The 13,125-nt window shown below is 39.2% G+C and overlaps 1 protein-coding gene across 1 annotated transcript in view; it reads left to right on the top strand.

Moving 5' to 3' along the window:
• Positions 1-12,660, top strand: part of LOC150081324 (organic cation transporter protein-like) — a 32,418-nt gene extending 19,758 nt beyond the window's left edge. Inside the window, exons 7-11 of the mRNA XM_090380167.1 lie at positions 807-898; positions 1,317-1,531; positions 4,411-4,592; positions 10,753-10,892; positions 12,540-12,660. Coding sequence (XP_090236293.1) covers positions 807-898; positions 1,317-1,531; positions 4,411-4,592; positions 10,753-10,892; positions 12,540-12,660 — 750 coding nt within the window. The remainder of the gene's footprint in view (positions 1-806; positions 899-1,316; positions 1,532-4,410; positions 4,593-10,752; positions 10,893-12,539) is intronic.
• The last annotated feature ends 465 nt before the right edge of the window (positions 12,661-13,125 follow it).

Genomic DNA, 13,125 nt, shown 5'->3' with positions numbered 1-13,125 from the left:
TTGTATCTGAGATAAGAAAGTGCGTATATTTTATGAAGGCACCCTTATCGGAATCCACCTCGTCTTGCTCCCTCTCTGCCTTTGGTCCTCTCCATCGCCCCCAGTTGTGGTTACCATAATGTTGCTTTAAATGGGACTAAAACTGAATTTACAGATTTCACTCTGTTTGCTCTTAAACGAAATTTCATTATTGGTTAATAAGGCCATAGGCATACAATAATGAACTGATAATGGCAACGCACAATTTGCAAAAAAAATCTATTAAGAAGATAACTTGTCGTCCACTGAGATATGGAACCAGGAACATTATACTGTTCAATTTAAGAATTACTTTTCTAGCGAAAAACCAAAAGGTTCTTGAGAAAATTGAGCAGTTAGATATTCTTCGTTTTCTGTTCTAGTGGATGCCATTTATCTTCTTAACCGCCATCAATTTATGGTCCATAAATAATAGTTGACGATTAAGTAAAGGTCAACTATAAATAAAGAAGGCTAGTTTTGGATAAACAAACTCATATAGCTTCCATACATTTTCTTGAAAAGTTTAGCAAGAACCTGGCTAATGAGATCAGCTTATAAGTGAAGATAACTTCAAGGTCATTTTTGCTGTTAAGAACCAATATTAAGTGTAAATTTTTATATATTATACTCGTAGGTTATTTTTATTGAAGCTTTTTGAATATACCTTATATTATATGTTATGAGGCAAATAATTAATTATTAAATTACACATATATAAATAAATGTTACTAATCGTGTCACTGGTATGTACGTGGGTGTGTATTTAGAATTTTCTTTTTCAACAGGATAGAGGAGAAGGCACAAAACATACATCTATAATAGATTTAATGAGGACCCCTTCACTGAGGATGAAATCACTGAATCTCTTCTTTTGTTGGTAAGATATTTTTTATTTAGAAATTCAATTCAAATGATGTAGAACTTAAAATTATTTTCATTATTCATTTAGCAAAGTTCGAACAGGGAAGGTGGTCTACCCAGAACGTGACCACTTTCCCTGTTCGAACTTGTTACGTTATTGGAATAACATGATACGTTTCAAATAGCTTTCCAGACATACCCAAACTGTTTAATCTAGAAGTGGATTGCATATTTGAACGATCCTCATACAAGAAATGAATAATTTAGTTAAGAAATTGCTCATGTTTTATGCTTTTTACTATGCAATTGTACTATTAAGTACCTAAGGAAATAAATAGAACAACAAAGTTGTATATTAATTAACTAAAAACAATTAACAAATTTATAATTAAAATTATAAATTGGATGACATGATTTTAAATGGTTTCTTTCAGGTTCGTTAATTCTTTTGTTTACTATGGAATTTCTCTCAACACCAATGAATTTCACGGCGATCCTTTCATCAATTTCGTGGTACTGTCGCTAGCAGAGATACCTGCAGTGTTCGTTGCTGTATATGCCATTAAATATTTAGGAAGGAGAATGTCCGTCATAGGAATCATGACATTGGGAGGAATAGTATGTTTCCTGTTGATCCCCGTACCTGAAAGTAAGTTATGTAATTTGTACTAAGTGGCCACTTTCTTAGGTATACTTACCCTTTCATGGAACCCTTGGGAATAGCACAGCAATTATAATCATCGTCCTTCTTCCACACGAGGAGGTAGAAGAAGGGTCAATGTTAGTGTGCGCTAAGCGCCAAAGCAACTAAGGCTATGGGGCATAAATACAGTATATTGGGTCTGTAAATTGAGAGTATTATATGGTTGGTCCTGTTTTTAGACGAAAATCGCGAGCTACTTGAAGATAAAATATCACCAGAGACCGACTATCTCAGCCACGCTGTGAAAAAAAAATCCATAAAAATTCCTCGCGTCATTGATGAGATTCGAACTCAAGCTTTTTTCCGCTGGTGGGGGAGAACTGTGCTTATATCCAATTTGAAAACTGCGAGAGCAGTAAAAAAGGTCTTAGTTCAAATCCTATAGAAATTCCTATAAAGGAATTTTTATGGACTTTTTTTCACAGTTTCAAGTTTCAGTTTCAAGCCAGTATCTAATAGGTTTTTGTGCTGGAAACGCTGGTTTTTCGTCCAGCAAGCAGGCAACTCAACCGTTTACGATTCATTTCCATGTTTATTGTTGTAATTGCGTGTATTCGAATATACACAATATGCTGATTCCTCGTAGCTTGAGTTTCTTTGGTGCTTAAAGCACACCAATAAGCATCCCTTAAAGCAGACCCTTTTCGTGAAATTTGAACCCTCCTGACAGCAACATACGTTCGCACCATGCAATATAAAGCAAGTGGGCAGATAAGTAGAATATTTTATTGGTATTTATAATTAAATATTGGTATTAACGTAACCCTAGGCGTACGTTCATAACCGTAACCGTATCATGTCTATATAAGTGTACGTGCATTATGGCCTTAGTAGCCTCTGCACCAATAAATCAAACTAACAACAACAACAACCATATAAGTGTACGTTTATGAGCTGATTTTCATGTGCGGGATGAAAAACCCTGAATAACTCAAGGGGAAATCCTACACCCTCTTCCAAGATTGGCTAACTAGCCTCAAATGACTGGATTTTACAAATTCGTCCATCCTTAATCTGTTTCGTTATTTTAATCATTTGACGATGGGAATCAAATCCAGATCTCTCCAAACGAGTGGCGGTGGTGTGTACCACGCCGACTAGGCTGCTACGGAGGACTATGTGTGTGAAAATCAGTGAAAGAATTGGTAAGATGAAAGATTTAAGTGATTTAAACATGGCATGGTACTCGATCAGATACGCCGCTATGAGTATCTCTGAAACTGCAGCTCTGCTGGGATTTCCAAGTACGGCTGTGTCTCGGGTGTATGGAAATTGGTTCAATAACCAAACAACATCCAGCCAACGGCGCAGTTCTTGATATAACTGTAATGCTGTCCTTATGATACCATCAGCCTTATTTGCAGTTCTGCGCATTTGCAATGGGAGAATGAAAATCTTTTACCACGATCCTGAATCAAGAATACAAACCATAAACTTATTTTTCCCTTGACATCACATTCTGATTGATACAGCTCCTGTGTATTTGTTGGCAATTCTCTAAAATAAAAAGAGGCTGTCTGAATCTGGGAAATGTAGTTGGAGGTTTCCTACGTGTATTTCTAACAGCGAAGAATCTTTTGACCTCAAGTTTTATGGTGATAATTTAGTAATTAACAAATCAAATGTTCATTCAATTTTGTCCCATTAATCTATTATTAATTCAATAATAATAATTTACACTAGTGTGTTTCTAGCTTGCTAAAAGGGCATACAATATGACAAGGATCACTATGTGACTGACCTGATGTTTGCTGATGATAGTGCTATCCTTGCCGGTAACGACGCTGAAGCCACGGACATCCTCTACGACATTGCCCACATTGCCCGGCCATACGGTTTGAAGATCAATGCTGGTAAGACAAAGGCCCTGACAACAGATGGGTCGCAAGCCACCATCTATCTCGAAGGCGTCCAGATCGAGCAAGTGCAGGACTTTAAATACCTTGGGTCGCTGGTCCAGGAGAAGAAAGTTGCATCCACCATGGAAATCAACAGCAGAATTGGACAGGCGGCCACTGCGTTCGCCTCGCTCAAATGGTGTCTGTGGAAGAGGACCAACATTTCCACAAAGACTAAAATCTGACTCTTCCGGACTTTGATCCTGCCCATTCTTCTTTACGGATCGGAAACATGGATTTGTCTCAAGTTAGATTTGAACAAACTTGAGGTATTCCAAATGCGATGCCTGCGGCAGATCTTGGGCATCTCTCTTCGCGACCGCATCACTAATGATACCATCCGCGCCAGATGCCAACAGCAACCAACCATTGCCGACCAAATCCAGAAGCGAAGGCTTAGATGGTTTGGCCACGTATGTAGAATGGGCACGAACAGAATACCATCCACACTCCTTTGGAGACAACGACCCACCCAATGGAGCATCCAACGGACCGCGCCTAGGAAAACGTGGGCCAAGCAAGTGGAAAATGACTTGAAGAGCCGACGTCTCGACCTTAACCAGGCCAGGACTGACGCCATGGATCGTAAGGTATGGAAGAACATCACAGAGCAAGTCCGAAACCCTGCGGCACCTACAGCAGCATACTGGTTGCGTGGCCAACCGCCTCCCCCAGCTGCCAGCTAAGGACCAAAGAAGAAGAAGAAGAAGAAGAAGCTTGCTAAAAATAAATCGGCTGAAACTTTTTATGTACATATTTCTTAAACCTTAGATAATTAATTATTATAAATAAAAAATAACTAATAACTTTTTACTTAATTAATAAATCGTAATGAATTATAACGATTAACCACACATTTTTTTTCATTTTAAACAAGTTATTAAAACGAATGCCCTTGGATAACTTTTAACAATTCCCTTTTTACAGATATGTTCTGGGCGATGATTGTTTTGGCAAGCATCTGCAAGATATGTATAACTGCATCATTTGGAATAGTTTATGTCTATGGGTCAGAGATATTCCCAACAGTGGTAAGAAATGTTGGAATCGGCTCGTGTTCTATGTTTTCTAAAGTGGGATCCATGTTTGCGCCATTCGTCAAAGAGCTGGTGAGTAACTTCTGTGATTTTCGATTTCTTTTGGCAAACAGTATCAACTCCTCATTTTGTTTATGCTAATTTCAAATTCCATATTTGTTTTTCTACCAAATGCTACCTTTTTAAGTATGGTCAATGTTCCTTAAAACTTCTCGGAATTAACTTTGTTATCCAAGTGGAAATACTCTGAGTGTAGTATCAGATAACCTTGGAAATGAAGAGATACTTAAAGCAATTACTGTCCTCGTATAAAGACAGTTCACTAAGAACACTGAAGTTGTTATAGATAGTCTTAAAGGAGACTTTTCGAACACTGAATAGATTTTAACGGTAGCTGGAGAACGTATTTCAAGCCGGTTTTGTAAGACTTGCTGAATGCTCTTCCCTAAGTTCATGTACCGAACCTTCTAAGGTTAATTAACAATTTAGAAATATATTATGCAATAGACCAGCGTTTCCCAAACTGGGGGTCCGTAGACCAGTTACAGGGGGGTCCACGAAACGGTGGTCGACCATATATATATATACAGGGTTGTTAAAATTAAAGTATCCCTATGTAGAGGGCTCTGGAGCGAGTTCTAAGGCTCATACTGAAAAGAAATTTGGACTACAGGTACAATAAAGAATGCGCTCGCCATTTATTGGAAAAAAAAAATAGTTACAAAATTTGTCACTATATGGCGATGTGGCAATACAAACCACTTGAACAGCGCTACAATTGTTCAATGTGTCCTCCATTTGGGTCAACAACAGTTTCCATTCGATGAACAGCATTTTCTACAGAAGAACGTAACATGTCAACTACAATAGCCAGCACATGACGTCTAATGCTGTCCATCAGATCTTCCAGAGTTTGACATTCTTCCCGATACACCTGGTTCTTTAAAAAACTACACAACCAGAAGTCGCATGGGGTGAGATCCGGTGATCGGGGTGACCAAGATGTTTGGAAACAACGGCTGATGACCCGTTTGTCTGTAAAGTGTTGCCGTAGCAATCTTTGGACACAACGGTGGATGTGGGGTTGCGCACCATCTTGCATGAATATGGTATCCTGAAGGCACCCACGTTGTTGCAGCTCTGGTATTGCGAAATTTGCTAACATTTCATAATATCGCTGTCCAATGATGGAACAGGTGCGGGGTCCAGTCGGTGTTGCATGTTCAAAAAAATATGACCCAGTCATGAATGTGGCCGTAAATCCACACCACACTCACTTTTGGAGAATGCAACGGGACCTCTTGGATAACTGGAGGGTTTTCTGTTGCCCAAATGCGACAGTTGTGCGTATTCACTTGTCCATTTAAGCAGAAGTGGGCTTCATCACTCCAAAGGATGTTCCATGGCCAAGTGATATCCGCTATCATTCGCTCCAGAAACTGAAGTTCGTATGTGAAACGAATATCTGCATCACCATACTTTAGCTGCTGTAGCATGTGCATCTTGTAAGGATAGTACTGCAACACCTGACGCATTACTAGCCTTACAGTGGAATACGGCATGTTCACCTCACGAGAAACAGCTAGCACACTTGCGCTACCGCATGGAGATTGACTTGATAAATCCACGACAGCCATAGCCACATCTTAAACACGAGAGGTGTCTACTCGTTTCCGACCTCTACCTGGTTGAACACCAAGATGTTCGACCTCTGCCGCTTCAAATTTCGCAAATTTGCGGACAGCACAAACAGTCATAGGTCCATGTGGGCCTTTTGCGCTTCTGACGCCGGAATTCTCTGATAACCACAGCTGCATTGTTGCTGTTTTGATAGTACAGCTTCACTAACAGCGCCTTTTCCTGCAACATTGTTGGCATTGCTGCTGTAGTGCAGGCAAACATCTACTGTATGATTTTGAAGAGACTGCTTTGCTTTTATACAATACAGTAGAACTGAGTAGTCACTGTGTGGCAACAACTTATGATTATGCAAATAACTTACGTTATTTGCATAATTGTAACTAAGATAGTTACGCGCCATACAGTGACAAATTTTGTAACTAATTTTGTTTTTTTTCAATAAATGGCGAGCGCATTCTTTATTGTACCTGTTGTCCAAATTTCTCTTCAATACGAGCCTTAGAATTCGCTCCAGAGCCCTCTACATAGCGATACTTTAATTTTAACAACCCTGTATATATAGGGGTCCACAAACTTTTTTTGATATTTGAAGGGGTCCGTGAACATTTTTTTGATTTCTGAAAGGGTCCGTAGAGTTCAGTAGTTTGGGAACCAATGCAATAGACAAATGAATTTATTTTATAAAAGTACAGAATGGACTCATCACAGTATCAAGCAGAAAGCGACGTTCAAGAGGAAAATAGGTTTTCAAGAGGAAAATAGTTTGTATTCTTGATTCCAGGATCGTGGTAAGCGATTTTGGAAGACCCAGAATTCGCACCCAATTATTTAGCTTGTTTTCTTGTGATCGCACTCTTTGGATCACACACATTTTCTAAGACACGTCTTGGCCTTTAATGCCCTTGTGTCTTAAAACCCTTAAACAACAACAACACATTTTCTTTCTAGTAACTATACACAATAATTTTAGAAGTAGCCGAAAAACTACATGCTTGAAAGAATCTTTTATTGATACAATATTAACCAACCAATTTTTCATAAGAGGAAGGCTGTATTTTAGTCCATTTCTTCTTGAACAAACCGATTAGTTTGGCAACTGATCGGTGTTTAAGGTTTTTCGAAGCCGACATTATAGTTCATCCCAAAGGCATTTAATGGGGTTGAGGCTGGTGCTCTAGGCAGGCTAATGAAGCATTTTCACACCTATGTCTTCAAACCAAGTCACTACAGATTGTGCAGTGTGACATATGACGCTGAAATAGAAATTGTACTCTCCATATTGTTGCTTCAATGTACGATGAGCGGAATTGTCCAGAATATCATAACATTCATTTTTTCCAGGAACGATGAACGATAGTTCAACCCCAAGCCACTAGAAACAATTACACACATTACTCCTTCCAAGCCTTCATAGCTGTAACACACTCTGATAATGTTCTCCAGACAGCTGCCAGATTTGAACACAGCCATCAGATGGGAAAACAGCGTCCTCTTCACTTCATGACACATCTTTTCATGTTTCAGGGACCAATTACTTGGGTGTACATCAGGCAAGTCGATGCTGAGAATTGCTATCTGTGATGTTTGGGTTGTTTTCTGCAGCTGTTATATCAGTTCCTGGCGCGTCCGTAAATTTTTGGTTAATATTCTATTAGAGCTGACGGGATCTACGTACTGCATTGTAGTTCATACGTACTACTCTGACTGCTTTGGAGTTCCTTTCCACGAATTTCTACTGTGCACAGGAATGTTTCCAGACGGTAGTAGAACCATGACAACTGCAAAACAACATCTTAGTTCGACAAAGGCTGATTATCTCAGTTGCTGTCGTTTTGCAATTGTGTAACAAGGTATAAGGTATAAGGTATGTTCGTGTCGGACGGCACCTGGGATTTCTCCCATCTCCGCGTGTGTTTCGCTGTATCGAGGACCGTATACTGTCAAGCCAGAGACTTGAAAGTGTGTGGGCCATGTCTGTGCAGTGTGATATGTTGTGCCCATTGTTTATCCGGCTTATTGGCCGCCAGGCCCCTAGTGGGGCCCAACGTTGCCCATACCCTGCCACGTGGAAGCTAGCCGGGTGTATCCAGTATCACAACAAATTGCTCTGGCAGGTCCTGCCACCTAGTTTCCTGGGATTTCAGTGGCTAGGACCTATTAAAAAAAAAAAATTGCGTTTGACATTAATGCTTAATGGGATTGCTGTTAGGAAATCACTGGTTGGGGTTGAACGCTAAAGAGATGTGTTAAAGGCCAAATAGGTCTTGATGTTATTAAATTTAGACATGTGAGGCTATACGCTAGCTAATAGTGTTAGTTGTCTTAGAGATTTACAGGGAACCGGTAGAATTTAGACGTTGATTAGAATTTGGCGGCATTGTTAAGGGTGTACTTCCGTTGATTTAGTTAGAGAGGGAGGAAGACTGAAGACTGGGGGGAAAACAGATAGAAGAATAGGGACGATAGAGTAGGCATCCCCAAAGAGGTCAGTGGAGACGAGCCCCACCAGGCGAAGTATGGGGGGTAGGCAGGGAGGTGTGTGTGTGTGTGTGTGTGTGTGTGTGTGTGTGTGTGTGTGTGTGTGTGTGTGTGTGTGTGTGTGTGTGTGTATATACTGTGTCGGGGTGGTACCTAGGCATGTGCCCATCTCCACCTAAAACATTTTAACAGAAAAACTGTAAAGTGGGCCTGAATTATAGCTAAGAAATAGAATATTCAAAAGAAGAAAATTTTGAGATGGATTCAATTTTGAACAATGATCTAAAACTAATAACTGAATTTTGTATAGGAAAGGTTAAAATTGTATTAAAGAAGTGTTTGTGTGTATAGTGTGTTGTTAATGTCAGGTCACTTTGCCATCAGGAAGCAGCTGTCATCCACAGCTGCTAAGTGATGCCCGTCCCCGGCACGTGGAGCCGGACCTGCTCTACTATTATGATCTTTAGTGCCAAAGCACAATCCTGCACCCGACAGAAAAAGTGCAATACTGTCGGGTGCCAACATTCCTGGTCTCAGGTTGCCCAAACCCAAGAGCCAAGAAGGAGAAACAAAAAAAAAAAAAAAAAACCACCGTAGTGGTACATGTTGAGGAACCACAGATCAGACATATAGCTTCCTGATCTGAAGCTCCCAACCCAGATGCATTTATGCATTATTCAAATATGCTGCCAGCTCAACCTCCGACAAATTTCTTATGATCGTCCTTCTGGTGAACACAGCAGATGCGAACCTCTGCAAGGCCTGGAAACTGGAAGCGTCATTCAAAAGCACCTGCACATTATCCTCAGTGATGTTAGTAAGTTCATTGAAAAGTCGGCTCCGCACAGATCCATACAAAGGACAAAGAAATAAAACATGTGTCCAAGATTCCGCCTCGCCGCAGGAACACCACGGATCAGGCTCCAATCCTCGAGAAGGCAGGGAGGAGAGGAGACAGAGATCCGTCTCCTCCCTCCCCTGCCTGGGGATGGGGTTTTAAAGGGAACCAGGTTAGAGTACCCAGTTCAGATCGCCGTTGGCAGCAAAGCCGCAGAATGTCTTCATCGGTGTCATGTCCAAGGAGTGTCGAATCCGGTATGAGGGTTAATCTGCCAATCCCGCTCCGGGGGTGGGATATGTTAGCTGGCAGTGGGGAACCCACCAGGCAATGGGGTGGGAGAGATACACATTTACTTCATTCATAATCTGCATTCTCACTCTACTTGCATTCTTTTTTTTAAATACTTTTTTCTTAATTTATAATTTTTTTCCCAAGTTTTTTATATATATGTATATATATATACAAATTTGTATATATTATTTTTTTCACTCAACTCATTCATCTTTTTCTCACACGCCAGGGGGAATGCAATGATGTGTAGTGTAAATTTAAATACTAATTAAAACTAAGGTTAGTGTGTACTTAACTGTAGCATTTATGGTTTGTGTTCTTTTTCTCATATGCTTACACTTTTATTCATTCTTCTAGCTCTCATCTCATTTACATCAACTGTTACACAATTGCATGAGATGCAATTGTGTAACAGTGGTACGAACAGATTACGTGCTAATATATCATCCTATGATGACCCAGCATGATCATACTGTAAAAATCAATAATTGGGTTGTTAACCGTGTACTAATAAAAACTTTGTTGATTCTGTACTCAGAAAGTAATCGCATGTTCGACAAAGGCATACAGGGAAGGATGCCTTGACTTCTTGCATATTATAATTAAAGATATACTTATCAGATAAGGGTCAATGCTTGGGGGAGGAGTATAGCGGTGCAGTGCACCGAAAAGGACCATATATATACCAATAAGGGAGGAGGGAATTTAATCTAGGAAAGGAGAACTCCCCCCCCCCTTGCTTTTTTTTTTTTTTTTTTTCTCTCAACATTAATTTTCGCATCCAGATCTTCTGAAATCTGGGACGGGCCCTGCTTGTTAGTTCTGTCTAACTGCAGTTATTGTAAATTATATGTGATCAACCATTATTCCCTTATATTGTGTTGCCCTTGTATTTTTTCAATCCTTATTATGTTCTACAATTTATTTTAACAATAAGCTGAAATAAAACGATAGTAATCTTATCTGAATAATTTATTTCAGGGACAAGTCAGTAACCCTGCTGTACCCATAGCTTTATATGGAGCACTTTCCCTAATAAGTGCGATGCTTATTTATTTACTACCCGAGACCAGTAACATGATCTGTCCAGATACGCTAGAAGATGCTGAAAGGTTGTTTGGGTAAGTTTCCTTCTGGTTTAAACGGTGTAGAACTCCACAGAAAGGTAGAAGTGTTTTAAACCTACATATTGGTGTATACATCTCAGAAAAGCATTTGTTCTTTTTATACTACAACATATTTCCTTTCCTGTATATTACTTATGCCTATGTTTTTCCTATAATACTGCTTTTACAATCTTGTTTGATGCGTCGAAAGCAACCAGCTCAAAAGTATACAATATTGTGTCAGAATAAAAGGTCCAACGTTCACAAATGACTTTCAGTTTAAGCAAAGAAGGACCCATTTCTTATGCGGCAAGTGTTAAAGAATCTAGGATTTGGTAGTCGTATGCACATATGAATGCCACTTCTTTCTATAAAAAATCGAAAGATTCTACTGGAGCTGTGCCACCGATGCTAAGACTTGATGGTGGAACAGTGGAAAAAGATCATGTGGCCTGACGTGGCTCGATTTACACCTTTTTCACACCCACTGTAGGGTGAAAGTGTGGCATGAATCTTATGAAGCCATGCATCCAGGCTGTCTCGTGTCCACCACTGAAGCCGGCGCCCATGCCCTATGGTACGGGGCATGGGCGCCGGCAGCATGGTGCAAGGTGGTGCAAGTGCATCACCTTTGGATTTCGAAGTAATACGCAATTTTTAATATTTTCCTTAATTTATCGAAACCTAAGATATTGCATGTATTCGAAAATTTGGTGAAAAAAAAAATTATTCTCACATGCACCACCTTGCAAAATATCCTGCTGGTGCCCATGGTACTGGATATATTCTGTTAGTACGAAATGGGCACTCTCCTACCGTTAAAAGGTCGCATAACCTTTAATGAATATCTTTCTGTCATATCGGACCAACTTCAATGGTTCAAATACTTCATTTTAACCCGGATTGCAATGAATTCTTTTAAGACGACAACGCAGTGCATACGACTATCCACTGTGCAAAATTTGTATCTGAATGATTCGACAAACATCGACAAGCTTTCCAACATCTACTCTGGTCACCTAATTCTCCAGATCTGAATCCAATTGACAATTTCTGGGATATGTTGGAAGAGGTAATCGGTTTCGCAGTTCTCTACCGACCACAATACAGCAGGAGACAAATATCTTGATGGAAGAATGACCAAATCTGGAGCTAGACTTCCTCAGGCACCTAGTGGAATCCTTTCCATAACGTGTATGGGATGTAAAGGTGGTCCTACTAGACATTGAATAAAGTTTCTAATTATTTTTCCAGTGAATGTAGCCCTTATATCTCGTGTAGGTCTTTGAACTAGTTGCAGATTGAAGTGATTCTTTTATTTAAAGACATCGGCCTTACTTTCTCCATGTACAATGCCCCTATTTGTGACATTTTCTACTCCTGTTGAAAATTTGTTGTAGAACGTGCATATTTTGTGATTATTGTTTATATTTTGATCAAGCATGAATAAATACTACTAGAACAATTTTACCTTGATTTCACATAAATGCGACCATATTTCAAAATTCGTATAAAACGATTTTTAGAAATAAAAAAGTAGTCTAACATTAATATAACTATTAATTTATATTCTTTTTAAGAAATATTAATCATGAAGATCATTTTTGAGTGATGTTTCCGCGTAGACTTTTAAATATATCAACTTACTCTTTTCTATTTCAGGAAACAAGCAAAAGAGAAAAAAGAGGACGTTCCATTGAACACAGTCGGTTCACAAGTGGAAAGAAAAGATTGCGCAAACGGAAACAGAAATCTAGAATCTGTCAAGAACCAATCCGTGTAATATATATATATATATATATATATATATACAAATACAAATTAATAAATTAAAACTGTTTCTTTGTTGTCTCCTAGTTTCTTGTCATGAAATGGCAAATGATTATGAAATTATTTCCCCAATAGATTTTGCTTCTCCACTGTCCAAAATGTCCTAGTTTCGCAAATGTACAGAAAAGACGAAATAAAAGAACTGATGCATATAGGGCAATGAGCATGCAGAGTTTCTGTACTCACTTATTGGAACCTTATCACGTAGAACTCTATACGCATTACAGTTCGCTCCTGCTTTCAGTTAAAAAAGAATAATTCTGGTTGCAAAGAGGGGGTTTGTTTAAGAGATGTTAATCCTTCAGACTAGCATTTATAGCCGCTGACTTTGAATTAAACTTGGAAAAACTTGAACCTAAATAAAATATGACGGGTTTTTCCCACTGAGAGTTTAGGTCTTTTTTTGATTTACACTTTT

The sequence above is a fragment of the Mastigoproctus giganteus genome, chromosome 8 (assembly GCF_048544385.1).
Source record: "Mastigoproctus giganteus isolate SK-2022 chromosome 8, ASM4854438v1, whole genome shotgun sequence".
Taxonomy (NCBI): domain Eukaryota; kingdom Metazoa; phylum Arthropoda; class Arachnida; order Uropygi; family Thelyphonidae; genus Mastigoproctus; species Mastigoproctus giganteus.
The sequence above is the reverse complement of the archived record's forward strand: the minus strand, read 5'-3'. Positions and strand labels throughout refer to the sequence as shown.